General features: G+C 61.1%; 14 protein-coding genes across 14 annotated transcripts in view; 8 read left to right on the top strand and 6 right to left on the bottom strand.

The window, feature by feature from the left end:
- Window positions 1–328: 328 nt before the first annotated feature.
- Window positions 329–1,707, top strand: RHTO_07235 (phytanoyl-CoA dioxygenase family protein; the record flags this gene model as incomplete). Its single annotated transcript, XM_016420893.1, has 6 exons — window positions 329–795; window positions 863–912; window positions 974–1,181; window positions 1,242–1,287; window positions 1,350–1,400; window positions 1,474–1,707. 6 exons carry the CDS (start codon window positions 329–331, stop codon window positions 1,705–1,707), a joined length of 1,056 nt encoding a protein of 351 aa, XP_016274620.1.
- Window positions 1,708–2,037: 330 nt separating this feature from the next.
- On the top strand, window positions 2,038–3,190 carry RHTO_07234 (phytanoyl-CoA dioxygenase family protein; the record flags this gene model as incomplete). The annotated part of the gene is made up of 3 exons (XM_016420892.1): window positions 2,038–2,548; window positions 2,608–2,909; window positions 2,966–3,190. The coding sequence occupies 3 exons, from the start codon at window positions 2,038–2,040 to the stop codon at window positions 3,188–3,190; spliced, it is 1,038 nt and encodes a 345-aa protein (XP_016274619.1).
- Window positions 3,191–3,338: 148 nt separating this feature from the next.
- Window positions 3,339–5,094, bottom strand: RHTO_07233 (replication factor C subunit 3; the record flags this gene model as incomplete). Its single annotated transcript, XM_016420891.1, has 12 exons — window positions 3,339–3,363; window positions 3,420–3,485; window positions 3,553–3,685; window positions 3,776–3,905; window positions 3,964–4,045; window positions 4,107–4,169; window positions 4,226–4,322; window positions 4,376–4,449; window positions 4,511–4,596; window positions 4,653–4,792; window positions 4,856–4,933; window positions 4,995–5,094. 12 exons carry the CDS (start codon window positions 5,092–5,094, stop codon window positions 3,339–3,341), a joined length of 1,074 nt encoding a protein of 357 aa, XP_016274618.1.
- Window positions 5,095–5,480: 386 nt separating this feature from the next.
- RHTO_07232 (aspartate aminotransferase) lies at window positions 5,481–6,944 on the top strand (the record flags this gene model as incomplete). Its single annotated transcript, XM_016420890.1, has 5 exons — window positions 5,481–5,822; window positions 5,879–6,273; window positions 6,330–6,591; window positions 6,665–6,803; window positions 6,856–6,944. 5 exons carry the CDS (start codon window positions 5,481–5,483, stop codon window positions 6,942–6,944), a joined length of 1,227 nt encoding a protein of 408 aa, XP_016274617.1.
- A 210-nt stretch (window positions 6,945–7,154) lies between these two features.
- On the bottom strand, window positions 7,155–8,465 carry RHTO_07231 (uncharacterized protein; the record flags this gene model as incomplete). Its single annotated transcript, XM_016420889.1, has 2 exons — window positions 7,155–8,069; window positions 8,133–8,465. 2 exons carry the CDS (start codon window positions 8,463–8,465, stop codon window positions 7,155–7,157), a joined length of 1,248 nt encoding a protein of 415 aa, XP_016274616.1.
- Window positions 8,466–8,757: 292 nt separating this feature from the next.
- Window positions 8,758–9,728, bottom strand: RHTO_07230 (uncharacterized protein; the record flags this gene model as incomplete). Its single annotated transcript, XM_016420888.1, has 3 exons — window positions 8,758–8,969; window positions 9,032–9,158; window positions 9,252–9,728. 3 exons carry the CDS (start codon window positions 9,726–9,728, stop codon window positions 8,758–8,760), a joined length of 816 nt encoding a protein of 271 aa, XP_016274615.1.
- An 80-nt stretch (window positions 9,729–9,808) lies between these two features.
- On the top strand, window positions 9,809–12,914 carry RHTO_07229 (SGT1 family protein; the record flags this gene model as incomplete). Its single annotated transcript, XM_016420887.1, has 8 exons — window positions 9,809–10,222; window positions 10,307–10,515; window positions 10,575–10,716; window positions 10,775–11,026; window positions 11,086–11,309; window positions 11,365–11,787; window positions 11,846–12,333; window positions 12,388–12,914. The coding sequence occupies 8 exons, from the start codon at window positions 9,809–9,811 to the stop codon at window positions 12,912–12,914; spliced, it is 2,679 nt and encodes an 892-aa protein (XP_016274614.1).
- Window positions 12,915–12,998: 84 nt separating this feature from the next.
- RHTO_07228 (thioesterase superfamily protein) lies at window positions 12,999–13,822 on the bottom strand (the record flags this gene model as incomplete). The annotated part of the gene is made up of 4 exons (XM_016420886.1): window positions 12,999–13,095; window positions 13,150–13,232; window positions 13,289–13,504; window positions 13,664–13,822. The coding sequence occupies 4 exons, from the start codon at window positions 13,820–13,822 to the stop codon at window positions 12,999–13,001; spliced, it is 555 nt and encodes a 184-aa protein (XP_016274613.1).
- A 436-nt stretch (window positions 13,823–14,258) lies between these two features.
- RHTO_07227 (NADH dehydrogenase [ubiquinone] 1 alpha subcomplex assembly factor 3) lies at window positions 14,259–15,188 on the top strand (the record flags this gene model as incomplete). The annotated part of the gene is made up of 4 exons (XM_016420885.1): window positions 14,259–14,458; window positions 14,562–14,806; window positions 14,887–14,987; window positions 15,081–15,188. The coding sequence occupies 4 exons, from the start codon at window positions 14,259–14,261 to the stop codon at window positions 15,186–15,188; spliced, it is 654 nt and encodes a 217-aa protein (XP_016274612.1).
- Window positions 15,189–15,520: 332 nt separating this feature from the next.
- Window positions 15,521–16,462, top strand: RHTO_07226 (vacuolar transporter chaperone 1; the record flags this gene model as incomplete). The annotated part of the gene is made up of 8 exons (XM_016420884.1): window positions 15,521–15,522; window positions 15,626–15,686; window positions 15,808–15,864; window positions 15,931–16,015; window positions 16,100–16,121; window positions 16,193–16,263; window positions 16,329–16,387; window positions 16,451–16,462. Coding segments are annotated over 8 exons (369 nt in total).
- Window positions 16,463–16,835: 373 nt separating this feature from the next.
- Window positions 16,836–21,205, bottom strand: RHTO_07225 (exocyst complex component protein; the record flags this gene model as incomplete). Its single annotated transcript, XM_016420883.1, has 14 exons — window positions 16,836–17,637; window positions 17,694–17,756; window positions 17,815–18,261; window positions 18,325–18,402; window positions 18,477–18,829; window positions 18,887–19,315; window positions 19,391–19,565; window positions 19,623–19,732; window positions 19,815–19,913; window positions 19,968–20,082; window positions 20,170–20,269; window positions 20,346–20,415; window positions 20,537–20,700; window positions 21,022–21,205. 14 exons carry the CDS (start codon window positions 21,203–21,205, stop codon window positions 16,836–16,838), a joined length of 3,189 nt encoding a protein of 1,062 aa, XP_016274610.1.
- Window positions 21,206–21,404: 199 nt separating this feature from the next.
- Window positions 21,405–25,954, top strand: RHTO_07224 (chromosome structural maintenance protein smc5; the record flags this gene model as incomplete). Its single annotated transcript, XM_016420882.1, has 17 exons — window positions 21,405–21,718; window positions 21,780–21,945; window positions 22,013–22,172; window positions 22,267–22,336; window positions 22,389–22,542; window positions 22,629–22,991; window positions 23,049–23,335; window positions 23,392–23,632; window positions 23,690–24,125; window positions 24,187–24,329; window positions 24,385–24,457; window positions 24,517–24,792; window positions 24,847–25,082; window positions 25,138–25,285; window positions 25,343–25,491; window positions 25,553–25,713; window positions 25,771–25,954. The coding sequence occupies 17 exons, from the start codon at window positions 21,405–21,407 to the stop codon at window positions 25,952–25,954; spliced, it is 3,561 nt and encodes a 1,186-aa protein (XP_016274609.1).
- A 613-nt stretch (window positions 25,955–26,567) lies between these two features.
- Window positions 26,568–27,455, top strand: RHTO_07223 (peptide alpha-N-acetyltransferase; the record flags this gene model as incomplete). The annotated part of the gene is made up of 7 exons (XM_016420881.1): window positions 26,568–26,639; window positions 26,698–26,716; window positions 26,780–26,867; window positions 26,923–27,026; window positions 27,130–27,258; window positions 27,330–27,343; window positions 27,423–27,455. The coding sequence occupies 7 exons, from the start codon at window positions 26,568–26,570 to the stop codon at window positions 27,453–27,455; spliced, it is 459 nt and encodes a 152-aa protein (XP_016274608.1).
- Window positions 27,456–27,651: 196 nt separating this feature from the next.
- Window positions 27,652–27,800, bottom strand: part of RHTO_07222 (F-box and leucine-rich repeat protein GRR1) — a gene marked incomplete at both ends in the record, with an annotated part of 3,612 nt that continues 3,463 nt past the window's right edge. Inside the window, one exon of the mRNA XM_016420880.1 lies at window positions 27,652–27,800. This exon is cut by the window's right edge and continues 1,147 nt beyond it. Within this exon, the coding sequence (XP_016274607.1) occupies window positions 27,652–27,800 (149 nt within the window).

Raw genomic sequence — 27,800 nt, 5'->3', positions numbered from 1 at the left:
ACCGCTAATCTTGAGGCAGCAGCCATCGCACTGGTCGGATCCCCAGCTCCGGCTGGGTCCGGCGTAGGGTGGCCGCCGCTCATGAAGCGTAATCTCAGATAGATGACACCTGAAGGAGGCCGTGTTCACTTTCTACGCTGTCCTTACAGCACATCGCCTTGTTTCGCGCTCGCTTGCAACGCGTCCTGGCGAGAGGATGTTCGCCGACTCTCGCCCGAGTATCTTCTCGCCGGCCGAGCCGATTGCTCGCTTATCGCTCCGCTTCTTCCTGCTCCCTTGCTTTCTCGCTCTTCGGAGGCACATCGAGGCTGTCACTGCTTTCCTTACGATGCCCGACGCTACCATGCTCGCCGGCGGACGCCCCTTCACGCCCCTCCCGACCCAACCCAGCTTCATCACCCTCTCCCCCGAAGAAAAGGCCGCAGGCAAATGGTCGCGCGCCAACATGCAGCGCGCCATCGAGATCCTCCACCGGGACGGCTTGCTCGCCATCAGCGGTGCCGTCGACCTCGAGCATGTCAAGGCCTTGCAAGAATCGATGACTGCTACTTCGAAGCAGATCAAGGGCTCCCTCAAGCATCTCTCGCAGTACAATCACGGCATCGACACCAACTTCCTCATGTCTGCGCCTCTCGCCGACCCCGCCTTGCGCTTCGAAGACGTCTTCTCGAACGAGTTTGTGATCGCCGTCCTCGAGAACTACCTCGGTCCTGGGATCAAGCTCAACTTGCTCACCGCCAACTGTGCACTGGCTAATACGAACAAGCGGCAGAACGTGCACAAGGATGCGCCCTGGTGCGCCGCGCTTGCTCGCCTTGATCTCGCGACCGGCCGCTGATCCTGCTCGTGTCTCCTCGCTCAGGCTGCACCCGAACTGCCCGTATCTTGTCAACACCAACCTCGCTCTGAGCGGTGAGCCTGACCTCCTCGCCCGCCGCAACTCGCACGCTCACTCCAACTCCCCTCGCGGCAGACTTCACCCCCGAAAACGGCAGCACCGAATTCTGGCTCGGCTCTCACGTCTGTTCGACAGGACACGAGCAAGTGTGGCTCTCGCACAACGCCGAGACGCCTATCTGCGACGTCGCGCCCGATGCGGTTGAGGAGAGGAGGAAGGTCAGGCCTGGAGCGCAGATTACGGTACCGATGGGGACGATCACGTTGAGGGATATGCGGACTTGGTGAGTCGTCGTGTTTGTCGGGCAGCAAGGAGAAGGCTGTGCTGACGCGGAGGAGCGCAGGCATGCTGGCATGCCCAACTCGACGAACGAGGACCGGATCATGACGGTGCGTTTTGCGTATTCTCACGTCCGTATCACCACAGTTGAAGTTGACACTCAACCGAGCAGGCTGTCGGATACGCCGCGAGCTGGTACCCCGAGCCAGAAAGCCGGATGAAGGTGAGGACTCGCTTTCTACACTTCCGGGCACGTCTGCTCCAGCTTCTTGCGCTGACCGTTCGGTCCTTCGCAGGCTCCTCTCTCCGCCGAAGAGCTTCTCACGAAGCGGACAGACCACCAACTCGAGTTCATCCCCGACGAAGAGTGGCTCGCAATCGCGCAGGACTGGGACCTCGCGAGCGAGGCGTCGATCAAGCTGCCGGACGTCGTTGGGCACCGCAAGTCTTCGAAGGTGCCGGCGGGTGAGCGGGAGTGGGCGCCGCTCAATCACGTCGCGGACGAGGAGAAGTTCGTGCGAGGGAAGTGAAGAGAGCTGGGGCTGTCCTGGTGTTCCGGGTCTATACATTGGATCTTCCGCTATTTTGTGACATCTATCGCTGTTGTTTGCTGTCAGCGCGAGTCTGCTGGGAGAAGCGAGCAAGGCACCGCTCTCGCCTGGGAAGGTCAATCCGCTGCGCTGCTTGTCCTCGTGCTTTGTCGCGTCGAGCGGAGATGGCGGACTCGCTCGCGGCCAAGCTTTCCGGACCGCACGGCGACACGGCGCGCTCGTCGGGCGAGACGCTTCAGCCGGCCGAGCTGTCCGCCGTCTTATCGCCTCGCCTCGCTCTTTCTCTCTTGCTTCCCACACTCGCGCAAGATGCCCAACGTCAACATGCTCACTCGTCCCCAGTCCGCTCTGCCTGGTCAGCCTGGCCTGATCACGCTCTCGCCGGAGGAGAAGGCGGCGGGCAAGTGGTCTCGCGCCAACTTGCAGCGCGCAATGGAGCTCATGCACCGCGACGGCGTCCTTGCGGTCGCTGGAGTCGTCGACATCGACCACGTCAAGGCGCTGCGTGAAGCGATGGACCCGGTCGCTCGCAAAGTCGCCGCCTCCAAGACGAAGCTGTCCCAGTTCAACCAGGGCTTCGCGACCAACTTCCTCATGAGCCCGCTCCTCACCAACAAGGACTTGCTCTTCGACGATGTATACGCGAACCGCTTCGTCCACTCGCTCATCGAGGCGTACCTCGGCCCGGACATCAAGATCCACCTCTGCACCGCCAATGTCGCGATGCCTCGCACGCAAGACCGTCAGCGGGTCCACAAAGACCTCCCGTGGATCCACCCCCTCGCACCCTTCATCGTGAACCTGAACTTGCTTCTCTGCGGTGCGATTCCGTCGCACCTCGCGGACCCCTTGTCGCGCTAACTCGGTTGACGGGCGCAGACTTCAACGAGCACACCGGCTCGACCGAGTTCTGGTGCGGCTCGCACAATACGACAGCCTGGGACCAGGTCTTCCCGTCGAAGGACGCGGGCGCCCCGATCTGCGACGTAGCGGACGACTGCCTCGAAGCGCGCCGTCTCGAGCGACCCGGAAGTCAAGTCGACTTGCCGATGGGAACCGTTTTGCTGCGCGACCTCCGCACCTGGCATGCGGGAATGCCAAACCACTCGGACGAGTGGCGAATCATGACGGCTGTCGAGTACGCGGCGTCGTGGTACCCCGAGCCGGCGCGCAAGCAGAAGGTGCGAGGCTTTCCTCCAAGCAGCCGCCCTCCGCGCTGATGATGCAAGTCGTGCAGGCCCCGCTGTCCGCCAAGCCGATTCTCGAGAAGTACACCAAGACGGACCTCGACTTCGTTCCCGACGCTGAATGGGAGAGCTTCGCCCAGAACTGGGACTTTGTCGACCCGAAGGCCATGAAGCTGCCGAGCGTGCCGGGCGCCGACGAGGGAACGGCCGAGGGAGGCGAATGGGTGACGCTCAACGCGATCAGGGAGGAAGAGAAGTACGATCGCAAGGTGTAGGCTGAAGGAGAAACGAGTCGAGCGGAGCGAGGGAAGGCGTCGTAGCACCGAGGATGAGAGCCGGGCGGCTGCAGGATCTGTTAGTCTCGCTGCTTGCCATGCGATTCGGGCTGTGTCAAGCGAAGCAAAGGTTGCGGAGCATCGTAGACTACCGAGGCGTGAGCTCAACCGCGCTAAGAAAGCAGGGTCAGCACAGGGACATCGCGAGGGAGATGGACAGAAAACGCACTTCTTCGTCGCACCCAGCAGCGCCGTCAACTGTAGCTTCTCACTCCCACCCGTCGACAAGCGGTGCCTGCGGAACGATCTCAGAGTCAGCCGGATGCGCAAGCGGTGAGCGAGGGAGAAGCGAAGCAACGCACTCGACCTGCGCAATCTGGTCGAGGAAGTAGACCCTTGTCGCGCTCGAGAACTCGACGGTCTGCGCAAAGTCGTAGATGCCCTGGATGATGTCCTGCAAGGCGAGACCCTTCTCCGCTTTGAGCGACGAGATGCCTGCGATCGTGTTTGGGTTTGTCGTGTCAGGTCTCTGTTTGGGTTCACGCACGAAGCGGTGGCGGTAAGCAGTGGTGAGACTGGACGCACGCTGGTACGCCGTCTCGAACGAGTCGTTCATCATGGTCCGCATGATCTCCTCGACGTCCGCCGGCTCAGGATTGCCCGTGCACTGATACACCTGGCTCTCGCCCGTGACGTCGTAGGCAGCGTGACATGCCTGCAAAAAGATAGACGACTTAGCTACGATCTCGAAACACCGTAGAGGGACAACTCGCCTGCAGGACGTTCAGAGCGCGGCGCATGTCTCCTCGCGACAATTTGAGCAACGCTTGTCGTCCGTCTTCCGTCAAGTTGACGCTGCGACGGAACGGGGAGTGTCAGTACCGGGCAAGATGAGGGGAAACAGCCGTCGACTTACTTCTCCTGCTTGATGACATGGTCCAGGCGCTTCTGGACCTCGACCTGAGGGAGCGGCGCGAAGCTGCACGAACTCAGGTCAGCGAGGACCATAGGTGGAGGCAAAGAGGAGGTACATACCGGAAGCGGGTGCAGCGAGACTGAATGGCAGGGATGATCTTGTTGACGTAGTTGCAGATGATACAGAAGCGGACGTTCTTCGTGTACTGCTCGATGACTGCGGCTCATTCGCGTCAGTACTCGGACTCGAGGTAGACGGACGAGACGTACCGCGACGGAGAGCTGACTGCGCTTGCGAGGTCATCATGTCGGCCTCGTCGAGGATGATGAGCTTGAAGCCGGCGCTGCAGGCGGCATCGAGTGGGTGAGCGACGTATTTGGGGTAAACTAGGAGGAGAGACGCGCCTCCCGCCTCCCTGCATCTTGGTACTCGCAAACGTTTTGATCTGCTCGCGCACCACATCGATACCGCGGTCATCGGAGGCATTGAGCTGCGAGTCAAGGGTCAGCGCTCCGATCTGCGCCGTCATGGGCTCCGCTAGCGCACTTCGAGGCAGTTATTCCTCAGCGCTGCGCCCGACCCGTAAATCTTGCGCGCGACGGCGAGAATCGTCGAGGTCTTGCCGGTACCGGGCGGGCCGTAGAAGAGCAGATGGGGGACGCGGTTCTTGGCGATGAACTGGTCGACTGAGCAGGAGCGGCCGAGTTAGCGAAATGTCAACAGGAGAGGGGGGCGAAGAGAAGACTCACTCGTCGAGATGATGTCCTTGTGCGCCACGACGTCGTCGAGGGTCGCAGGTCGGTACTTCTCGACCCATGGCAATGCGTCTAGTCGGCAGGGAGTGGTCAGCCACGTGAACGAAGCCGGCAGCGTGCAAGGAGGACCCACCAGACACGATCAGATCCGCCAGCCCGAGCTCGCCCGCTTTTCCCTTGCCTTTGTCGACCTTGTTGGTCGCGTCGGACATGACAGCGTCCTCGACAGACATGGCGGCTGGAGGGCGATTAGGTCAAGGGGAGGAGAGGGGGAGAGTGGACCGTTGTGAGGCGACGGAGAGCTGCAGAACGCGTACGCAACAATCAGCTGTGCTGTATCAAAGGTTCTGAGGCCGATCCTACACCCAGCTTCGCCCTCGACTCGATGCACAGCTCGACGCGACGGCGAGCGGGGTAGTGAGGACACGCAACGCACCGGAGCTTGCGGCAGGCTGGGAGCGCTGGTGAGCAGTCTGACAGGGTCAAGCAGCAGTACAGGAGATTCAGCAAGTCCTCAGGCAGGAGCGGCGAGGTGAATCGTTGTTGACCTTTGCTTCGGGCGATGAAGACTGGAGTTGACCTCGACGACTCGCGCTTGACCGCTTTGAGCTTGCGTGCGATGGACTCTGCGTATACTCTGAACCCCTACGTGCGCGACTCTGCCGCTCCGCCCATCCCGCTTGCTGGACAGTGGGGTGCTCGCTTCCACTCGACACCAGAGAAGCCTCTCCTCAACCTCGCTCAAGGCGTGCCAGGGAGCCCGCCACCGCCAGAGCTACAGAATAAGCTGGCCGAGGCAGCGGCGGAACCGGCGACGACGAGCTACGGCGCGCTCCAGGGCGACAAGGGACTTCGACGGGCTCTGGCGAAGGATGTCAGCGGCGTCTACTGGGCCAGTACGGCTAGTGAAGAACGGCGAGTGACAGAGGACGACATCGTGATCACGGCAGGATGTAACCTTGTGCGTCTCCTGCTCCTCCCCACCCACTGCTCTCCTCAGCTCGCTTCCTTCCGCAGGCCTTCTACGCCTCAATGCTCGCCCTCGCCCGCCCTGGCGACGAGATCATCCTCCCGTCACCGTGGTACTTTAACCACAGCATGACGCTAGACCAGCTCGGCCTCACGCTTGTCCCCCTGCGCTGCCTACCACCGAACTTCCTGCCGTCCGTCGAAGAATGCGAGAGACTCATCACGCCTCGTACCAAGGCATTGGTCCTGGTCTCGCCGAACAACCCGACAGGCGCCGTCTACCCTCCCGACTTGCTCAAGCAATTCGCAGAGCTGGCGGAGGAGAAGAAGGTCGCGCTGGTGCTGGACGAGACGTATCGAGACTTCCTCGAGGAGCGACCGCACGACCTCTTCGCCGAGACAAACTGGCGGAGGTACTTGATTCACCTGTTCTCCTTTTCCAAGTACGCTCGAGCGACTCCATCGTCAGGCCGGCGTGAGCTGACAGCCATGCCCACAGATCCTACGCCATTCCCGGTCACCGACTGGGTGCAATCATCGCCTCCCAGCCTTTCCTCACTTCGGTCTACAAGCTCATGGATTGCATCCAGACTTGTCCGCCACGACCGACGCAGCGAGCAATTGAGTGGGCTATCGAAGCAACACGACCTTGGCGAGAAGCGACGCGGGACGAGCTGGCGCAGCGGCAACGGGTGTTCAAGGGCTTGATCGCGAGCGTCGAGGGCTGGGAGGTCGTCTGCGGCGGCGCGTACTTTGCCTACGTACGTCCGCACCACTCTCCCACCCGAAGCTCATTCCGCATGTCGAGGAGAACTGACCATTCTCGTCCCGCAGGTCAAGCATCCATACGCCGGCGTCCCTTCCGAGCTTGTCGCAAAACGGCTGGGCGAACGCGTTGGCGTCGTTGTCCTGCCCGGCACCTTCTTCTCTCCGCCGTTCGAGAACGTCGATGAGGATCGGTACATCCGCTTCGGTGCGTTCGGCTACGCGTTCACACCTCGTTTCTTGCTGACGTCTCCCTGTAGCGGTCGCAAACGTGTCGGAGGGGACGCTGAGGCTGGTTCCTGCGCGGTTGGAGGAGCTCAACAAGCTGTGGCCAACTCTCAAGGCGTAGACGTCGGCGATTTGAACCCGGGAATGCATCGTTGTCATCCAGGGATGCTGTTTGCTGCATTGAAAGAGCAGGCTCGCGCAAAGGAGCTCCCCAGTCGGCCTTCGCAGGGGCGACTTGAGGACAGGCTCACTGGCATTTGCAGGCTTTGCGCCGATGAGGGGTTGAACGGGGTACAGTAGATGTGTCAAGCGTTGCATCGTCCCTCGCAGCTCAAGCAAACTCGAAGATCTCGCCCGGCTCCTCCGGCTCATCCTCCATACGCTCCGTCGCAGGCTGCTCCGCCTCGCCGCTCTGCTCCGCCTCCACCTGCATGCTGATGTCGCCCCCCGACTCCTGCGCCTCCGACTCGTCGTCTTGCTCCTTCTCAACTTCGCTGCCAGCCCAGAGTTCAGCCGTCGTTGCATTCAGTTCCTCCGTCTCCTCGTCCGACTTCTTCGCCTCGACAAGCAGAAGCGGTTCCCAGTATTCGTCGGTCTCGACGGGAATGCAGAGGATGCTGGCTTCGTCTATGTCGTAGGCGTGGCTGAGCGAGGGCCACTCCCCTGCGAAGTCGCCCAGCGTCATGATCTTCTCGCCTTCAGCCAACTCGCGCGTGACGAAACGTTGGCCATCGTCGCCGAAGTCGCCAAACTGTTCGACGACAGTTGCTGCGTTGCCGTGGTCGGATTGCCACAGAAGGTACTCAACAGCGTTGAAAACGAAGTCGTCGCCGTAGGGGTCGAGCGGGCTAAGAACGATCCAGTCGCCGAGGTGGATGCGCCAAGGGTGCTTGTCGTCTGACTTCTGCATCGGAAAGGGAACCCTCGGGAAGAAGTTCTCGTCCTCCTCCCTCAGCTTCGCGATCTCCTGCGGAGAACGCTCGTACTGTGCGAGCTCGAATCCATCGGGGAAGAAGGAATCCTCGAGCTCGTCGTCTGCGGTTGCGATGATGCCGCGGAGCGGCGAGTACTCGAGGTCGTACCGCTCAATCATTTTGGTCGTCGCGCCGCGAGCGAGAAGGCACTTGACCTGGTCCTCCTTGGAGAGCGGCTCTTTCGCTGCAGAAAGGAACGCTTCAGGCAGCCAAGGCGAAGGCGGGCGACTCTTCGGGACGATTGGCTCGAGCTGCTCGCTGCCGGCGAAACGCTGTGTGCAAGAACGGCGCTGTGAGCACATCTCGTTCGCTAGCAGGGTCAGGATAAGACACACCTCTTCCTCGCGAACGATGGTCTCCTCAGAGCGCTCATACGTCTTCCCGCAGTCCACGCACTCGCCGTACTCAACCTCCCAGAAGCAATCCAAGCAGCGCCAGACCTCGTCTTCGTCGTCCCACTTCGCCTCGCGACCTGTCGACGGTTGCTTCGCCTCTGCAGGCTCGTCGCTCTGTTCGGAAGACTCATCGGTCTGCATCGCGCCGAAGTGGTCGAGCGGGACTTTGGGCGAAGGGGCGAGGAGGGCAGGCGAGGTGGACTGGGCCAGCGATGTCGAAGGGAACGCCGCGCTGGTAGCAGTGGTGTCAGAAGCGGTAGCAGACATGTTCATCGTAGCGAGCGAGCGCTTCTCGAGCGGTGAAAGCGAGACGAGTGAGGGGGAGGAGGGAGAGGTGGGGAAGGGTCCAAGCAACGAGGTGTGGTGAGGAGGGTCTCGATACGCTGCTACGAGCAGGAGGCTTGCGCGAAAACAGGAAACAGCAGGGATGAAGGTTAAGCATCTCACCGTACGAGATTCCTTCTGGTCAAAGGAAACGTGGATGAGCGACAACAACACAACGACAGAAAGACGAGAAGGAGCGAAGGGTACAGAACGAGAGAGAGGGCTTCGAGTCGGGCGGTCGTCAAGCCTGGTAAGCGGGCGGCGCCTCGTCCCGTGCAGGTACGGGCGGCGGTCGACCGGCCCCAGTCTCGCAGCGAGCCTCTGCTTGTGCTTCCTCCGCATCTTCTGCATCTTGTGCAACTTGCGCAGCAAGAAGGTCGGTATCGGAGGGCTGGGTGGGATGATCCGGAACGGCGGAAGAGGCAGAGGTCGAAGGCGGAGGAGAGTAGAGAGCTGTGGGCGGCGGAGTCGTGAGCATGGCCGCCAGGAAGCCAGAGTCAGGGACGCAGACAAACGGAGCGGCTCCACCGGCGGTCCTCCTCTTCTCGTCGTCAACTCGGCCCGCGACTTGACCTCCTCCACGGTTGTCCAGAAGTCGTAGCCGCCGCTCTCCTTGAAGTAGAAGCGCACGAGATGTGGTAGCTGTGTGCGGAGCAAAGGACAGCGCGGTTAGTTTGCCATTCGAAGCAAGCAGGAGAGGACAGGCAGGAGAGGACAGCGAATGCGCCGACTCACCTCGAGTCCGCCCGACTTGTCGCCCTCCAAACACAACGCTTCGTAGTATGTCGTGCTGAACCACGGCTGGACGAAGCGGCCATCGACAAAGTAGCGAAGGGGAACCGAGAGCGACTGCAGTGGGACCTTCTTCGCCGCGTCCTGAGGCAGTCCACCGGGTGCGATGCTCGCCTGTCCGTTCGCCAAGCTGCCTGTCGCTTCAGCTGCCATGCTCGACGATCCTGCCTGACCCACCCCACCTCCGGCCGAGGATGCGCCCTCCGCAACGTAAACAACCCGCTTCTGCGAGACGTAGAGGGTGCCTCTGCTGGCCTTGAGCTCCTCGCCCTTCCTCGGCTGTATGTTCAGCGGCGAGCCTGGCGGGTGTGGGAAGAGCGTTACGGCAATGGAGTTGGGCGACGAGGTCCAGAGCCACTTCTCGCTTGGGAGCGGCACTGGTCGGCCTGCGTCGAGCATTGTCCAGTTCAGAGCGGCCATAGCGGGTCTACAGTCCAGCCAGCGGACGACGAGGAGGTGAGTCTCTCCCAAGCCTCTCTCGCTTCATCAGTTCACTGGCAATGGCTGCTCGACCGCCTCACGAGGCGCAGACAGACTCTTGCTTGTACCAGATCGACTTTCCAGGGCCTCACGACGACGCACAGGCGCTCACCGACCTCTGCGCTCAAGTCCTCGCCTTCATCGCCTCACTCTCCACGGGCTACATCTGGCACAGGCAGCCCTTCCAGCTGGGCGTGTCGCCACTCTCGTTCACTGCACCGGCAGGACAGAAGCAGCATCAGTGGCTCACGGGCAAGACAGACGTGACGGATGCGGTCGACGACGAGTGGTTCGTCGTCTGGCTGCTGAAGCAAGTCACGGAGAAGTGGCGGGATGCGGCAGTCGCGGTGGAGGACGACGACGGCGAGTTCTTGCTCATTGAGGCGGCAGACGTCTTGCCGAGCTGGGTCACGCCTCAGAACGCGGCTCACAGGGTGCGTTTCGATACGTCCACTCGTCTGAGATCGTTCGCTTTCGCTGCGATGCGCGTGCTGACGCAGTGGCTTGTGATTGCGCAGGTCTGGATCTACCGCGGCGAGCTGCACCTCATTCCGCTCGAGCACAAGTCGGCCCTCCCGTTCGAGGAGGAGAGCATGAGCCCGTCATTTGACCCGGAAGAGGAGGGCTTCCTGGATCGCGCCACGGCGCTCGAGCTGGTACGGGACGACAATGTGGCGACGAGAGCGGCAAGAGAGGTGGAGGAGGCGGTTTGGGCGAGGATCGCAGGGTATGTCTGCGCTGTCACTACGCCTCGATCCTCCAACCCGACCTTTTCCTGTCTCGCAGCTATCCGGGCAAGATCAAGGAACACCACCACCGTACCCTGACGTACTTGCCGACCGACATCGCCCTCGCACTGGTCGATTCGCCGAGTCTCGTCGCGGAGGCAATTGCAGCATTCTACGAGCGCGAGCCGGGCACGCTCAGGGTAGGTCGCCTCCGCCATTCACAAGGGAGTTTGAGCTGACAAGCGCTTCGACTGGCAGGCGGTCAACACCATGTCCCGCTTCCCTCCCGGACCTCCGATTCCCTCGACCTCAACAACCTCCGATTCCGACATGACCGACACCCCTTCTCTCCCTTCGACCGTCCTCGTCCCCACGCTTCTCACTCGGCCACTATACTCGCAAGTCGTTCTGCAGCGGTTCTACGCGCCCAAGCCCTTCCAGAAGGTCGGCTGGATGGACGCAAAGCTGGGAAGGGCGGACGAGCGGCGGAGAAGCGTGGGCATGAGAATTGTGCGTACCTCCGCGGTATTCCACGGCTCTTCAATAAGCTGACACGAAGCCGCTCGTAGGCCTGTGGCTTCGAGATGCTCTACAAGCTCACCTCGCCTCAGCTCCGCCACTCCTCTACCGATGACCCGCTCACTAACTTCGACTCCTCCGAACCACGGTATCGAGCCTACTTGAAGAGCTTGGCTGAGAAGAGCTTCTTTGAGGGACAAGTCGAAGGTAGCGAGAAGTGGCGCGAGAAGGAGGCGGTTGCGAGGGAGGGATGGGTCCGGGCGAAGTCTGACCGGTACGTTATGCACTTTCTCCGTCCTTCCTTCGCTCGCTGACGCTCGCATGTTCAGACCAACCCTCTCCTTCGCTCAGCGAGTTGACGACGCAATCGCCCGCGCTCGCTCTTCGCCTAACCCTTTGCCCGACCGAATCGCCAACCCTGTCTCGCTCACCGACGAACAAGCCGCCGCGCTCGAAGACTCGGAAGACTGGCTTTCGCTCGACGAGCAAGGGCTGGAAGACATCTTGCAGGCTCGGCAGGGCAAGGGCGGAGGATTGCTCGGAGACAGCGATTTGGAGGATTCGAGTGATGACGGGGAAGACGAGGACGAGATGGAGGGCGTCGAGGGTGGCGAGCAGAGCGGGAAGAGCAAACAGGAGAAGGAGGAAGAGCGCAAGGCGAGGAAGGTCGCGAAGAAGCTGGAGCAGATGGCGGGCAGAGTCGAGAACTTTGTCGAGGGACGAGGTGCGGCGAGCGGTGCTCTGTTCGACGAGTACGTTACTCTCGTATCCTCAGCTGAACTTGGGCTGACCAGTTGTCCGACAATCCAGCGAGCGAACGGACGATGAGGACTCGGACGAGGACGCTGAGATGCCGGAGATGTCGGCTGAGGAGCGCGCAGCACGGCTAGAGAAGCTCGTCGCACCACTCCCGACGGACCAGTGGGGTCAGAGCACGCAGCCGCCACCGACTGAGCCTGCCACCGCTACCGAAGACGACGCATCTGCCGCACCTTCCGCCGAACCCGCTGCGTCGACTCGCGAGCCTCGACCGCCCAAGTTGACGAAGGAGGAGTACGAAGGGGCGTCCGACCTAGATGAGGACTCGTCGGACGAGGAGAGCGGACCGATGGCAGAAGGCGAGGAAGGTTTGGGCGGACCAGAAGTCGAGGGCGAGGATGGACCGAGCGTCATGAACGAGGAGGACGTGCTGGATATGGGCGAGGAGATGGATGAGTTCCTCCAGTTCGCGACGGAGGCTCTTGGCTTGACGGAGGAGCAGTATGCGAAGATCTTGCAGGACAGGCGGGATCGAGGCGGTGAGTTCGCTTCTCTCACATTTGCCTGCACTTGTGTCTGATGTTGTCGATCAGCCTTCGTTCCGGGCCCGCCAAAGGAGAAGAAGGTCAACGTCATCCCGTCCGCCAAACCCGCATCGTCGTCCGCCAAACCCTCAGCTTCGAAACCCGCCGCCCCTCCTCCCGTCCGCGAACCTCTCCGCAACCCTATCCTGACCGATTTCGACTCGCTCATGGACCGGATGGAGGCGGAGCTCGCGCAGGCCAAGTCGAGCAAGCCTCAACCGACCTCGTCCGCCAACACTTCCCCTTCTTCCGCCGAGCCGAAGAAGAAGAACGCTGCGCGACAGAGCGATCCGAATCGGATTGTCGTCGACTCGCTGTCCGACTCCGAGGAAGACGACGATGGTGAACCGGACCTGTCAGCGATGGACGCCGAGTTGCAGCACCTCCTCAAGGACTTGCAAGGGCAAGGCGAAGGCGGGATGGACTACAACCTCGTCAAGAACTTTTTGGACAGCTTCCAGAGTCAGGGAGGGTTCGCAGGTCCAGCGGGTAACTTGGCGGGTCGGCTGGGCTTCCAGCTCCCGAGGGATGCGTAGCGAGGCGCTGCAATCACGGAACTCTCGCCAGAATGTTCTCGAGAACGCAGTGCGAGAGCACGTCTAGGCAGATTCGCGCGGACTCTACAGCTTGGCCTTGTCCTTCTTGAACGCCTTGAGCGTCGGTCGCTGCGGGTCCTGCTTGACGTGCGTGCCGAGAACGAGCAGCTTGTCCGTTGCGCTGTGAGAGCATCAGTCAGCAAGGATCCCGGCGTGTGCGAGGGAACGAACACACTCGTCCTCTATCCGCGTCTCGAGGAGTCCCGTTACCCGACCCTGCTGGAGAACGGTCGTGACAATGCGGAGCTTCGTGCCGACCTGAAGGACGACAAGGCTTCAGTATGATCCTAGAGCTGGTCGAATTGGGGACTTACAGGCGCCGCGCCGATGTAGTACAAGTTCAGGTTCGTCGAAACGCCGCTCGTCGTCCAGCGATCTCCTGGCCCGCTTAACGCCAGCAGTCCCAGGCTCGAGCAGTGGTCCACGAGCCAGGCGAGGAATCCGCCGTGTGCGTTGCGTGCGATGTTGCAGCATCCTTCGTCGACGGTCAGGTAGCAGGTGACGGTTGCGGTTGCTGAGCGGGTCGGTTTCTGCGGGCGAGTGGGAGGCGCGGAAGGGCAAACGCGTCGAGAGGACGAGTGTGAAAAGGAGGAGCAGGATCGGCGGGAGGAGTGGATGGTAACAGAGCGTGAGAAGGAGGAAAGAAGCGTGAGGAGAAGAAACTGGGTAGCAAGAAATGCGGGACGCACCGTATCTTCCTCCCCGTCTAGCTCAACACCTTTCACATCCACATCGCCCAGCTTGACCTGCGCCGCCTGTGCAGAAGCAAACCCAAACACGCCCGCTTCAAGAACCAGCTGTAGGAGCTCGCGGATGAGCGCGTCGACTTTCGCCTGGGTGTCGGACATAGACGCGGCTTTTGTGAAGTGTCTGAGGCTGGTGAGCGTGTCGTGAGCAGCTGCGAGAGCTTCGTGTGAGCGGAAGAGCAGCGAGAGAGGAGTGGGGCCTCGACACTCGGAAGCCGGCGAAGTCGAAGCGAGACACGATTTTCCGCACAAGTCGACGAGCAGAATGCAGCGCGAGCGTCGTCCGTACCCGTTGAGACGCAAGTTAGGAATACTGGAAGGAAGAAGCGGAAGGCGGAGGCGAGGGAAAGTACAGAATGGATTTGACGGCTCGTAGGCGGCCGCAGCTTGGGCAAGGGCACTCCGTGGTGCCTGCGATTGCTCTGAAGGCAGTGAACCAAGCACAGGACTGTGTGACGGCGGAGAAAGGGTTCGAAGGGAGACCCGTTTCGCTCCTTCGCCTCCTCACCCTTGCTCACTCTCTCCAAGCTCGTCCAGAATGCTCGCACAACGATCAACAACAGCTCTGCGACCTCTGGCGAGCGCCTTCCGCCGTTCTGCCGCCCTCTGCTCGCCGCGATCCGCTTCATCTCTCCTCCTCGCGAACCGGGAACAACCACCGCGAACACGGCTTGCGGAGGAATGGACGCCTGCTAGACGAGCATTCTCGAGCTCCAGTAGCCGCCGAGGAATGGAAGAGTGCGTTCTGCATTGCTGCTTCGTGCTGTACACCCGACTGACCTCATTCTCCCCTCCTCGACCCTTCGAATCGCCTTTCTCTCCGCCCCTTCCCCCCTGACAGCCTCGTCAACATCATCCAATCCTCACCCAACGACCCTGTAGCCATCACTTCCCTCACTCCCAACGCCGGCTTCACCTTGACAGACGGCCTCGTTCTCCCCTCACCTATCATACTCTGTCCCGGAGGATGCTTCATGTGGGACGTTGCGCACCCCACGAAGAATGGAGCGGATGAGATGGGCCGGGAATGGGACGGGTGGAACGAGGAGAAGTTGAGGCTGTTTGAGGTGTTGAATCCTAGACCTGGTGCGTTCCGTTGCGTATGTTCGCGGCTAGCTAGCTCTTGTGGGCTTTGCTGACGCTAGAAGAGTTTGTGCAACCAACAGAAATCCTCCTCATCGGCACCGGCTCCTCAACACTGCTCGCACCGCAAAGAGTCAAGCGCTACCTCAATGGCTTGGGCATCCAGGTCGACGTCCTCGATTCGGTGAGTCCGTTTGTCTGACCTTGTGGCATACATCTTGCGATGCCTGTGGCATGCCGTTTCAGCCGGACGCTCACACGCTCAACTCCTTGACAGCGCAACGCCTGCTCAACATACAACCTCTTGCAAGAAGAGGGTCGCCGCGTCGCAGCCGCCATCTACCCCGTCTCGCACCTGTCCGCCCGCACCGGCATTGTAGCATGACCCTCACGACGCGACAGTATGGCAGCCTGCAAACTGACTGACTTTTTAGGCGCACACGACCGGCGAGAGTTCCGGAGGCGTCGCAAGGAGAGGCTCTCGCTCGTCCCGTCGCCCGTCGCCTACGCTCGCAAGCTCTTCTATCGCTTTGTGTTCACGATCACTCGTCTTTCTCGCCTTGTCCCCTGCGAAAGGCGAGACTCGAAGTTGTCTGGGAGCCGAACGTGCGCTCGTCGCGGAGTTGACCTTGACGTTGTCCCGCTCCCTCAAAGCGCTGTTCTCGCTGTTGCTGCCGCTCTACTGCTCTTTCGTTGACAGCACTGCACTCGCCAACCATGTAAGCCCCGCTCTGCGCGCTTCTCCCGCCTCGAACAGCTCCCGCACCGCCTCACCATCTCGAGCCGGACTTGCACACGCTCACACACGCTCGCAATGGACAGGTCAAGCCAGCCACTCCTCCAGCGATCCAGGGACAAGCGCATCGCACTCCCCGTCCGCGTCGTGCGTCGTCCCTCCCCGTCTCGCTCGACAATGACCCGCCTTCATCTCTCGACCTTGATGCGGCGCCCACAACCCATGCTGACCTGCTTACTGACTGCCGTGTGCGCCTTGACATCCACAGGAACCCAAAGTCTTCTTCGCCAACGAGCGAACGTTCCTCTCATGGCTCAACTTCACGGTCCGTCCCGCTTCCCCTCTCCTCTTCTAACCACGGCTCACGCTGACTGCTTTATCGCATCTGCAGGTCGTCCTCGGCGGTCTGGCGGTGGGCTTGTTGAACTTCGGTGACAGGGTCGGCAAGATCAGCGCGGGCATGTTCACCTTTGTCGGTGCGTCCTCCCGGCGGTGATCCTTCTCGCTCAGTTGGCTCCGTTCAGCTGGCTGACGATTCAACCGACGTCGGGCATGTGCAGCCATGGCGATCATGATCTATGCGTGAGTCTCGCTCCGAGCGTTACCCTCCGAGCCAGACTAGCGAGACTGACAGCTCTCTCTTTCTTCAACAGCCTCGTCACGTACCACTGGCGCGCTAACGCCATCCGCAAGCGCGGCTCAGGTCCCTACGACGACCGATTGGGTGCGTACCGCGGTTCTCTGCCGTTCGAGCGAACTGGAGAGGGCTGACCCGCTATACTGAAACAGGTCCGACCGTTCTCTGCCTCGCTTTGTTCGCCGCAGTCGTCACCAACTTCATTCTCCGCGTGCGTAGCCTTTCACACTTTCCTTTGACTAGGATACTCAAGCTGACCGCGCATCGCCGTCAGTTCGCCGCATAGACTACCTTTCCAACTACTCGCCCCAGCCTCGCATCCATCCGCGCATGCTATGCGCACCGCCCGCTCTACATTGCCTCTATACCAGTCGCCGTCCGAACTTCGCTGCGGCCCACCCATCTGCCATGTTTCTACGCTCTCTTCCCTTCTCCCTGCTTTTCCGCCTTTTCGCAGTTCAGCTCGTTGTGCAGTTGCAGTGAGGTGTAGGGCGGGACGTAGCGGTGCGTTACTGTAACCTTGTCATTCATAGCCGACTTCCTATGAGGAGGGAGACCCGCTTCGCAATTCCCAAGAGCACCTTCGACCACTTTGAGCGGATGCGAAAGATGATTACAACAGGAGGCACGACAACTAGACACACCGCTCGGCGACAACTCTACTCCCTCGCGCTCCGCCCCGCCGAGTCGCTCGCATACCCTCCACTCGCCGCATCATCTCTCAATCCCAACCCCTCAAAGTCCCTCATCAGCGTCCCGAACAAGCTCTGTTTCCGATTCGCGCTGTTCGATTGTGCGGCTGACGAATGCGAGACGGCGGATGGGTGGGTGAAACTGGCGGATGAGGAGGGGCGAGGGGGAGGAGCGGGTGGGTGGGAGGGGTCGTATGCCGGTTGAGAGGCGGATGACTGCGCGGCGGAGGTCTGGAACGTCGAGGAGGACGAGAGGTGGGGCGAGGAAGAGGAGGTGAAGTGTGATCCGAAACTGCTGGCGATGAATCCGGCGCTGGATGGTCCGCCGCCACCGGTTGCAGAGCCGTTCGCGGCGCCTGATCCGCCTGCGCTCGACGCAAAGCCGGAGCTGAAGTTTCCGAGCGACGAGAGGCCGGGGATCTTGCCCAAAGCTGAGACGGCACCTCCCATCGCTCCACCCGTTGCTCCTCCTTGGCCTGCCGCGCTACCACCGACCTGTCCCGCCGCACCATCCGCACCTTGCACGCCATCTGGACCGAACACCTCGTCCCAGAACCTCCTCGAGTAGTCGCCATAGTCGCTACGCATCATGACGAAAGGTCGGAGCAGGCGGTTCTCAATTCGCGCGAGGTACGCTTCGTTCAGGTACGAGCGGAGGATGTCGGGCTGAACGATGAAGACGTTGCCGAGTTGGCGGAGCATCTCGAAGCGGTCGTTCAGCGCGGGGAGCGAGAAGGCGGAGATCGTGTCTTGGTACAGCGCGAGATCCCTGCGAGCGGCGCGATTGTCAGCCAATACTCCACAAGCGCTGAGCTGCAGGCGTACTTGGTGAGCATCAGGCCGCCCGTTGCCGAGACAGGGAACTTCTTCAGGTGTTCGAGGAGAAGGCTGCAGATGAGACGGGTCAGCGAGTACTTCGTGCGCGGCGTTCGAGACGTTGACGAACGTGTGGAAGGTCACCCCGACTTCGGTCAGAAAGATCTCTGCATTTCTGCCGGACAACGCGTTGACGGCCGCTTCGCGAACCTTGGCGAGAAAGTCGCAAGCAAGGAGACACGGCTCAGTGTTGAGGCGCGAGAAGGCGAGCTCATCGTTCTTCGGTCGGAAGTCGGCCTTCTTCTGCTTCGAGAGGAGGACGGATAGGTACGAGACGATAGCGTCCGTTGTCCGCTGGACAATCATGTTGACCTTGCCCTCGATGCGTACGCTAACGTGGTTGTTGAAGACGCCCATCTCGCGGCGGACGGTGACGGACGTACCGGCGAGAGGGACGAGCGCGGTGGAGATGTACCGCTGCCACAGGTGCATGATCATGTCGGCCCGCCGAATGACTCCGATCGGTGCGAGGTCGGGCTCGCTCTTGCCGTCGTACAGCGAGAGCTGATGGATGGCGCTGTAGGCGGAGACGGGTAAGCAAGCCGCGTCGACCTACAGAGAAGGGCAGGGAGGGACGAACGTGTCGAGAGCGGTCTCGAGATAGCCCTTGCCGAAGCTGTCTGCGAGCACCTTGAGCAGCGTGAAGGCGTTCTTCGGGCTGCACGTCGAAGCATGCGAGGAGCGTCAATAAACAGGACGTTGAATGACGCAGACATGGCACTGTGGACGCACACTTCGCTCGCCGGACTCAGCTCGACCATCCTGCCGACCGCCTCCGCGTGCCACTCGAGCATCTTCTCCGCCGTCTCGACACTCAGCTCGCCATCTCCGTCCTCGTACATCATCTCCGGACTGATCTCCTCCGGCTTGTCGGCCGAGGAAGAACCCTTGTCGACGATGTTCGACAGGCCGGAGAACTTCATGAGCCGGTCGAGACGTGAAGCGTCTGCGTGATCGGCGGGCTGAGTAGTTGAGGGGACGGCGGAGGAAGAGCCGGGATGTGCGGCTTGGTGGGCGGCGGACGAGAGCTGATTGACCATGCGGTCGAAGATCGTGTTGGACGGCTTGGCCTTGTTCATCGCGCGCTGCAGAGACGAACAATCAGCTTGCATGTCGGGTGGAGATGTCGACGCATTACGCACATGCCAGTTCGTGAATCGCATCAGCTTTGCCGCGTACAACTCCGTCAAACTCTTGCCCTCCTTGTCGAGGTACCGCGCACCCTCCATGTACGGCACGAACAGCTCGTCGACGCTCTGATCGAGCATCTGGCTGACCGCCGCAACGCCGACAGCGCCTGCGCCGCCGCCAGTCGCGGAGGGGAACCCGCTCGAGGTGGGAGAGGTGACGTTCGACAGCGCGGTCGAATGTGTCGAACCGAGCGGATTGAGAAGTGAAGGGCCGACAATGGCGGAGGAGGCGGAGGCGGAGGAAGAACGGAAGAACTCGTGGGACTTGAGATCGTCCACGAGCGAATTGGTCTGTGCGCGAGAGAGGTGGAGGATGCGGAGGTAGGCGAGAGTCGACGAGGACGAGGCGGTCTGGATGAGTGTTTCGATGTATCCCTGGATCTGTGAAAAGCGGTCGCTGATACGTCAGCTTCTCATGGAAGGCAGAATAGGGACGAAGCTAGCAGCTCGACTCACCACCTGCGCAAAGACCCGCTGCAGGAAGACCTGCATAACGATCGCCGGGTTCGGGAAGACGGCCGTGACGATCTGCGCCTCCTGCCCAACCGTCACTCGGATCTCGTCAAACAGGCTGGTCAAGCCGGGTTCGGACTTTGGCGCCTTCGAGTCGGGGTCGGGAAGGAGGTCCCAGCTGCGCGACGAGCTCATCAGCGATGCGACACCAGCAGAGGAAAAGCGGGAAGCTTACATAGCTCCACCGACGAGGCCGCCTGCAGCTTCTTGCACCCGCTCCTTCGAGATGAAGAAGTCGTGCTGGTTGACGTAGATCTGGATGCACGACTGGCCGCCATTGAAATCCTGCAGCGTTTGTGCACAATGCTATTGCACAGGAACGCACGTGAGCCAGGCGCAAAGGGCGGTAAAGAAGGGACGGACGCACCGCCATCGCTTTCGGGTCGCCTTTTCGATAGTACCGGTCGAACAGACGCAGCATGTCCTTCTCGAACCGCTCGCAGTATCGCTCGATCGTCTCCCGCGTCTGCGATGGCAGAATTCAGCAGGGGCAGGCGAGTCAAGAGAAGCTGAAGCGCACCTTGTCCGCTCCCTCCACACCCTCAACCTCCTTCGATAGACTGAGTAGTCGTCGCGCCGCGATCGCCACCTTTCTCCGTCCCTCTCGTCCTCCCTCTTTCCGCATCTTTTCTAGCCTGCAAGCGAGAAGAGACACGTCGTCAGCTACCGGAATCCGTAGTGCGGTGTGTTGCACAGCAGTCGGAGATGAAGCGCTGACGCACCGACTCGTATCGCCCGCCGCAAACTCGTTGTAGTATAGAATCAGGTCGTGCGCCTCGCTCCCTCGTTGTCGTAGCCGGTCGATCGATTCGAGTTGCTCGCCTGTGAGCCGGCTACCTGGGTAAGCGCTTGCACTTGCTACTGCAAGACAGAGCGCAATCGAGGAACGTCGACGCACCTATCCGAACAGCTGTTCGGCCAATCGAGGTGATCTTGGTGTCGAGCGCCTGGAACTGCGTGTTGACCGTCTAGAAGGTACGGCCGAGTGTGGTCAGCCTCTACTCTCCGCGCGGACATTTTGTAGCACAGCGATGCGCTCAGTAGAGCGGTCCGCGCGCATCATCGTCGAGAAAGCAAGGGAGAACCCACCTCAAATCCGGCCTTCGCACCCCTCACATCACCCCTGTACGCCCGCTCCGCCACAGCGACCTGCCGTTCAAGCTCGCTCGTCTTCTGCGCATTCGCCTTGCGCAGAGGGAGCAGTTGGGCGAGTGCCGCTTCGAGGGTGCGGATGTGGGGGGCTGGGTCGAAGGCTGTGGAGCATGAGCGCGGGAGGATCAGCAAACGCCAACCATCTGTACAGCTCCGAAGACCGCTGGGAGCGGCAAGGAAGCGCAGGAATGAGCCGCAATCCCCAGTCGACAGCCGACATCGCCCCGAGAGATGAAGACGGCACGTCGACGACACCACATCGTAAGGCCTATGATCCCGTACAGCGGCGTGCCAGCCTTCCTCAAGGGCTCAGTGCCGAGCCAAGTCCCGCCAACGAAGAGCTGCCTGCGTCGGTACGCTCCTGATGATCCGCGAACACCGCTCAATCCTCCTCGTCAACCTGATCTGAAAGCGCGACTGACCAGCTCCGTCCTCCTTTGCCTTCCTGACATCCTCGTCCATAAGCTGCGTGACGAATTTGGCGACATCGAACGAGGCGGCGCGGAAGGTGTCGAGCGAGATGGGAGGAAGCGAGGAAGAGCCTCCTGCGCTAGGAGGAGTGTGTCCCTGAGCATGAGCAGAGCCCTGCGACGGCTGCCCAGCCATCGTCCAGGCCAGCGTTCTTTGCAGGGAGTGCGAAGAACACAAGTGGGGCGAGTTGAGGGAATACAACAGCCGAATACAAGCTCGAATACAACTCGATTGTATTGCCGACCTGATTACAAGCTGATTACAACTGGGTTGTATTGTTTCAACAATAGACTCGCGCGTCGAGTCGCGCAAGTTCACCTTGTTCCTCGACGCCATGTCGGATTCGGACGAGGACACGCCGACGGCGCGCGTCAAACCAGAGCGCACAACGTCGACAGGCAAGACGAGGCGGCGCGCGGTCGACTCGGACAGCGACGACGACCCCGACTCATCCCCTCGTCCCGCAAACGGCGATGAGGACCACAGCGACTCGCACACGGCCAAGCGTGTCAAGCTGGAGAATGGAGTGAACGGGAAGGGCAAGGAGAGGGCTCGCGTGCAGGATTCGGACGACAGCGAGGACGACGAGCGCGAGGACGTCAAGATGGTCCCGAGGGAGAGGAAGCAGCTCGTGCGCGACGACACTGGGTGCGTGCCAGTTCTCTCGTGCCTCGACCGTGACCTCGCTGACGTTGAGAACGCCGCGCAGCTACGTGACGGGCTCCATCGTCCGCATCGCATGCCACTCGTTCCTCACCTACGACGAAGTCGAGTTCAACCCGGGCCCGGCGCTCAACATGATCATCGGCCCGAACGGCACGGGCAAGAGCACCATCGCATGCGCCATCGCCCTCGGCCTCGGCTTCTCCCCGAAGGTGCGCCGTTCGGCCGAGCAATTTCACTCTCGCAAGATTGACATCTCCCTTTCTCCCTCGCTCGCAGGTCCTCGGCCGTGCTACCAAGCTCTCGCAGTACTGCAAGAACGACTCGAACCAAGAGACATGGATCGAGATCGAGCTCAAGGGCCACCCGGGCGAGAAGAACCTCGTCATCCGCCGCTACCTCTACCGCGACTCGGAGAGGACCAAGTTCATGGTCGACGGTCAGTCTCGCTTCGTAATCTGACGCTTCAACACGCACCGCGTCTACGTTTCTGCCAACAGCCCGCCTTGTCTGACGATTAATCTCCCTCGCAGGCAACGAGACTGCGGCGAAAGAGGTCGCAGAGAAGATGGAGGAGCTGCAAGTCCAGGTCGGCAACCTCTGGTGCGTCCAACGCATTCCTCTTTCTTCCTGCTGACTGACGCGAATCCTGCAGCACCTTCCTCCCGCAAGACCGCGTCGCTTCGTTCGCCATGATGACCGCCTCCGGCCTTCTTCGCGAGACGGAACGCGCGGCGGGTCACGAGCAGCTTTCGGCGTGGCACGAGGTCCTCATCCAGGAGTACAAGACGTGCAAGGTTGCGCAGGAGGTGCGTCGAGCGCTTCCATCCGTTGGGAACGAAATCGGCGCAAGCTGACTCTGTTCCGTTGGGTTCGTCGCCATTGCCGCTCACAGGAAGTCGACCGCGTCTCCAAGTCGCTCAAGCGCAAGCAGACGAAGCAAGCCGAGACGGAGAAGGAAGTGCACGCCTTCCAGCAGCGCGAGCGTCTCGAGCAAGAGCTCGGCGAAGCGCAGGTCCTCCAGCGCGCGTTCGAGTACGACGTCGCGTACGAGAACTACCAGCGCGCGAGGCAGGAGAAGACGGTTGTCGCGAATGAGATTGCCGAGCTTGAAGAGCGCAACCGCCCGTTCAAGGATAGCAAGGCGGCGCTCAAGAAGCTTGTCGACTCGAGCATCTCGCAGCAGGACAAGCTCGCCAAGAAGGTCCAGCTTGCGCTCAAAGACGCCGAGTCGAAAAAGCAGCAGCTCGCCAAGGCCGTGAGCACCGACGCTCCTTCTCTCGTCGCCTTTGCGATTGACCCTCTTCTCCTGCAGGACGACGAGCGTTCAGCGACGGCGGACAAGATCCGACAGATCAAGAGCGACGAGACGACGCGGCGCGAGAACATCCAGAAGTGCCGCAAGGAGATCGCGAAACTCGAGCCTATCGTCGAGAACGAGCCGGCCGAAGCCGACACATCCGAGATCGACCGCCAGATTCGCGACAAGACGAACGAGAAGAACGATGTTGCGGCCAAGATCCAGGAGACCGCTCAGGAGATCGGCAACGTCCAGTACGAGGGTCAGCGGCTCAAGGCGCAGGAGGATCAGTCGAGGCACGAGTGAGCTCTCTCGCGTTATCGCGTTCAAGCAGAAGCAGCTGATTGCCTTCTCGTAGCCTCGCTCGCCTGCAGGAAGCCGGCAAGGTCCGCGAGGCGGCCTGTCAGCGCTTCGACCAGGACGCTTGGCGGGCTGTCGAATGGCTACGGAAGAACGAAGACAGGTTCAAGGGGAAGATCTACGAGCCCGGTCGACTCAATCTTTTCCTGAAGAAGGAGTACAAGGGTCGGAAACTTGACGTGCTCGACAAGGGGCTCGTCGACATGATTGAAGGTCCGATCCCGATGAATGGTTTCAGCGTACGTCGAGCGCTCGAAGCGACTTGCTCCCTAGCTGACACAGCCAGACCCGCGCAGACGTTCCTCTGCGAGTACCGCGAAGACTACGACCTCATGTACAGCATCCTCCACGACCAGCCGAACGCTCGACAGCCCGGTTCCGGTCTACGCTTCAACGGCGCCGAACTCGGCAACCCTGTTCCTATCGACCGTATCCCTCGCCCATTGTCGGACGAGCAGCTCAACGCGCTTGGCTTCGACGCCTGGGCTATCGACCTCATCGAGGGTCCTCCGGCCATCCTCAGTTGGCTTTGCCAGCAGCACAACCTGCACAAGGTGCCTATCCAGCTCGACCGTCGTCGCGTCGACGCTGCCGCCATCGAGCAGAACAAGGTCATCCAGCGCTACTACACCCGCGAGGGATCCAGCTCAATCAAGTACTCGATGTATGGCGGCCGCTTCGCGCAGACGGACCAACGTGCGCCGCAGCAAGCCAAGATCCTCAACAGTTCCGGTGCGTAGCCTGCGCGCCCGCTAGACGAGACTGCTTGTTGACGAGGCTTCGTCTCGCACAGTCGACCAGAGCCGCATCAGCACCGTGACAAAGCGCATCGAGGAGACTCACGAGGAGCGCAAGAGGCTGCACGGCGAGTTACAGCGACTCGGCCGTGTCGAGAGTGACTTGCGCGCGCAGGCGGATCAGCTTACGGCGGAAAGGGTGCGTCCGGCTCCCTCACCCCGCTTGAGCGCATCGCTGATGTATTCGTACGCAGGACGAGCTCATGCAGGAGCGCAGTGCCATGTCTAAGGCTCGCACGGCGTGGCAGAGGTCCAAGTCGAAGCTCGGTGAGTGTCTCGCTTGTGAGAGGATGCAACCACGGCCACTGACGCTTACACCTGCGCAGCCTCGCTCCAGAGCTCGCTCCAGCGCGAGCTGAGCAAGCCGTCGGCGACCGAGAAGCGCGAGCAACTCGCGGCCCGGATGCGCAAGCTCATGGAGAAGCGGGTCAAGCTTACGATCGAGTACAAGGACCTCCTCGTCAAGGCCGCCGACGTCCAGGAGTCGAGCATCAAGGTGCACCTGCAGACTTTGCAGGCCGAGAGCGACCACCGCGCGATGGACCTCATGGTCCGCGAGCGCGACGAGGAGCTCGAGGAGAAGAAGGAGGCGCTCGAGCGGGGTGCGTGTTCCGCCCCTCTTCACAACATCGCTCGTTGACCAGAGTCACCCGCAGCTACGGCCGCGGTCGCCGCCCTGCTCAAGGAGGGCAAGCGCCACAATGCGGCGTACCAGGAGGCCGTCGCAGCGCTCAGCGACGAGCAGAAGGAGCGCGTCAAGGAGCGCCGCGAGTCGGGCGAGGAGACGCTGCAGACCATCGAGGATAAGATTGTCGAGATCGAGTCGAATCTCAACTGCACGATCACCGTCAGCCCGCTCGTCCTCGACGCGTACAACAAGCGCAAAGTCGAGGTGAGCCGCCAAACCCTGCCTTGTCCCGGACAGCTCGCTGACATGTCTCGCGCAGATCAACGACCTCAAGTCGAAGCTCGAAGACGCCGAGGAGAAGCTCGACGAGTCAAAGAAGGTCATCGAGACGACCGAGGGTCGCTGGTTGCCTGAGCTGGAGCATCTCGTCGGCGAGGTCTCCGCCAAGTTTACCGCTTCTTTCGAGAGTGAGTTTGCAGTTCTCTCACCGAGTTGGTCCCATGCTAAAACCTTACACGCCGCAGCCCTCGGCTTGCTCGGCGAGGTCCGCCTCGCGAAGGACCCCGACTACGAGAAGTGGGGCATCGAGATCATGGTCTCGTTCCGCGACCGCAAAGACAACTCGACCGATGTCGAGCTTCACGTCCTCAGCGGGCACCGCCAGTCGGGAGGAGCGAGTTGCCGTCACTCGCCCGCTCACGAGATGCGGAATTGACCTTGTTGTTGTCTCGCAGGAACGCGCCCTCACGACCGTCACCTACCTTCTCGCTCTCGCCGAGCTGGCTCGTGCGCCATTCGCGCTCGTCGACGAGATCAACCAGGGCATGGACCAGCGCGCCGAGCGCAACATGCACAAGATGCTCGTCGAGACAACGTGCAAGGCCGATGTGGGACAGTACGTCGATCGCCGCTTACTTTCCCATTGGATGCTCATCTTGCTCGCCGCGCGCAGATACTTCCTGCTCACGCCGAAGCTCCTGCCCGACCTCGCCTACCACCCGAAGATGAAGGTCCTCGTCATCAACGTCTCGCCCTGGATCCCCGAGACTCTCTCGCTCCAAGGCATCCTCGACGCGAAGCGCAAGCTCAACAAGCGCAAGGGCCTGCCGAACGGACGGGCTATTGCGGCGCACTGAACGAGCGAGCCGGACTCGACGATTTCTCCTTGCGCTTCGTCTCCTTTTCCAGCTGTGCCATTGTTGTGTTTCACTCTGTACCCCTTCTGCATCTGCGCCTACGTTCGCCACGTTGCCTGCGAGAGAGCCGGATATCCTCGAGGTCAAGTTGCGCGAGGAGGATTAGGTCTGTCGCCGCCCAACTTCCCTCGCTCTCCCCGTTCGCACGCTATACAAGCCGTCAGCGCCCTTTCGGTCAGTCTGCGCCCGCTGTCTCTCTCGCCTTTCGTTCTGCCCGTCAGATTCTCCCGAACACCTTCACCGCCTCGGAACACGACAGGGCGTGGTGGGTACGGCTTCTGATGGCAGGCGCAGGTCTATCACAGCGCCCTGCGTGCTCGTACAGCCTCGGAGATGGGCAAGCGGGTAGCTTCGCGCGATATTGGCGGACGGACGTCTCGAGGGTCGCGGGTTGCTGATGAGGAGCAAGGTGCGCGACAAGGGCGAGGAGACGCACGCTGACACTTCCGTTCCTTTTTGACAGATTCACAGGTCCATTCGCTGCTTTCGACGACCTTCCAACCAGCCGATTCTACCTACTCTCGCCTGCTCCCTTCCTCACCTCCTCGCCAAGATGAATCTCCGACGAGCGACGGTCGCCGACCTGATGAACATGCAGAACTGCAACCTGCACAACCTGCCAGAAGTGCGTTGCCGGTCTTGAGTTCTGCTGATCGTCCGTTAACGCTGTTTCGTTGCTGCAGAACTACCAGATGAAGTACTGTACGTCCGCGACCTCCTTTGAGCGTGTCAAAGCTGCGAGAGACTGACATGAGCTCCTTACAGATCTGTACCACGGCTTGACCTGGCCGCAGGTGTCGTTCGTTGCAGAGGACCACAAGGGTCGGATTGTCGGCTACATCCTGGCGAAGATGTGAGCTCGTTTCGGGCTTCGAGATGACCGCCTGCTGACCTGCGAACGTCAACAGGGACGAGGAGCCGACGGAGGAGGCGCACGGCCATGTCACGTCGATCTCGGTCTTGCGGAATTACCGGCGGCTAGGACTCGCGAACAAGCTCATGCAGCTATCCCGTAAGTCTCGTGATCAGCTCAAAGCTCTCCTCGCCGTTGTCTCAATGTCGCAAAGGCGGGTCAGAACGGATGGCTGACATTCACTTCGCCCCTCACCCTGCAGAGCAAGCGATGAAGACGACGTACGGCGCTGCATACGTAAGCTTGCATGTGCGCAAGACGAACCGAGCAGCGCTGGCACTGTACAAGGATACGCTCGGGTTCGAGGTTGTCAAGATTGAGAAGAGCTACTGTGCGTTTGTCCCGTGCCGAGCCTCGCCCAAGCCGTCTCGCTGACATCGCCATGCGTGCTCGTACTCGCAGATGCGGATGGCGAGGTGAGTGACGCTCGCTGCGGACTTGAGCGGCTGAGGAAGGTCGAGGATCGCTTAGCTGACTCGCCTCCATTTTCCGCAGGACGCGTACTCGATGCAGCTCAATCTGAAGTAGAGCTCAAGATGCCGCTGTAACGACGCAATCGAAGGATTAAACGAGTAGCTGTAGTTGCGAGGGATGCGAGAGAGAGGAAGAACTTGTACAATCGAGAACGACATGCTATACAGCCATACTGGCGGGCCAGCCCGAGGCAGATCGACTACTGGGTACAATGAGAATGACAATGCATGACGAAATGTGGGCCCTGCGCCTACTCGCCGAAGCTGATGTCCTCCTCTTCACCCTCGGACGCGCTGGCATCGTCCATCTCGACGTCCTCCCTGCGCTGCCGGCCGTTGTTCGACGCCGGCGCGCCTCCTGCGCCGTACGTGCGGTAGTTGTGCCGCGTAACTGTGTCGC

This window comes from Rhodotorula toruloides (genome assembly GCF_000320785.1).
Source record: "Rhodotorula toruloides NP11 unplaced genomic scaffold Scaffold6, whole genome shotgun sequence".
NCBI classification, from domain to species: domain Eukaryota; kingdom Fungi; phylum Basidiomycota; class Microbotryomycetes; order Sporidiobolales; family Sporidiobolaceae; genus Rhodotorula; species Rhodotorula toruloides.
This window is presented reverse-complemented; position numbering and strand designations above follow the sequence as displayed.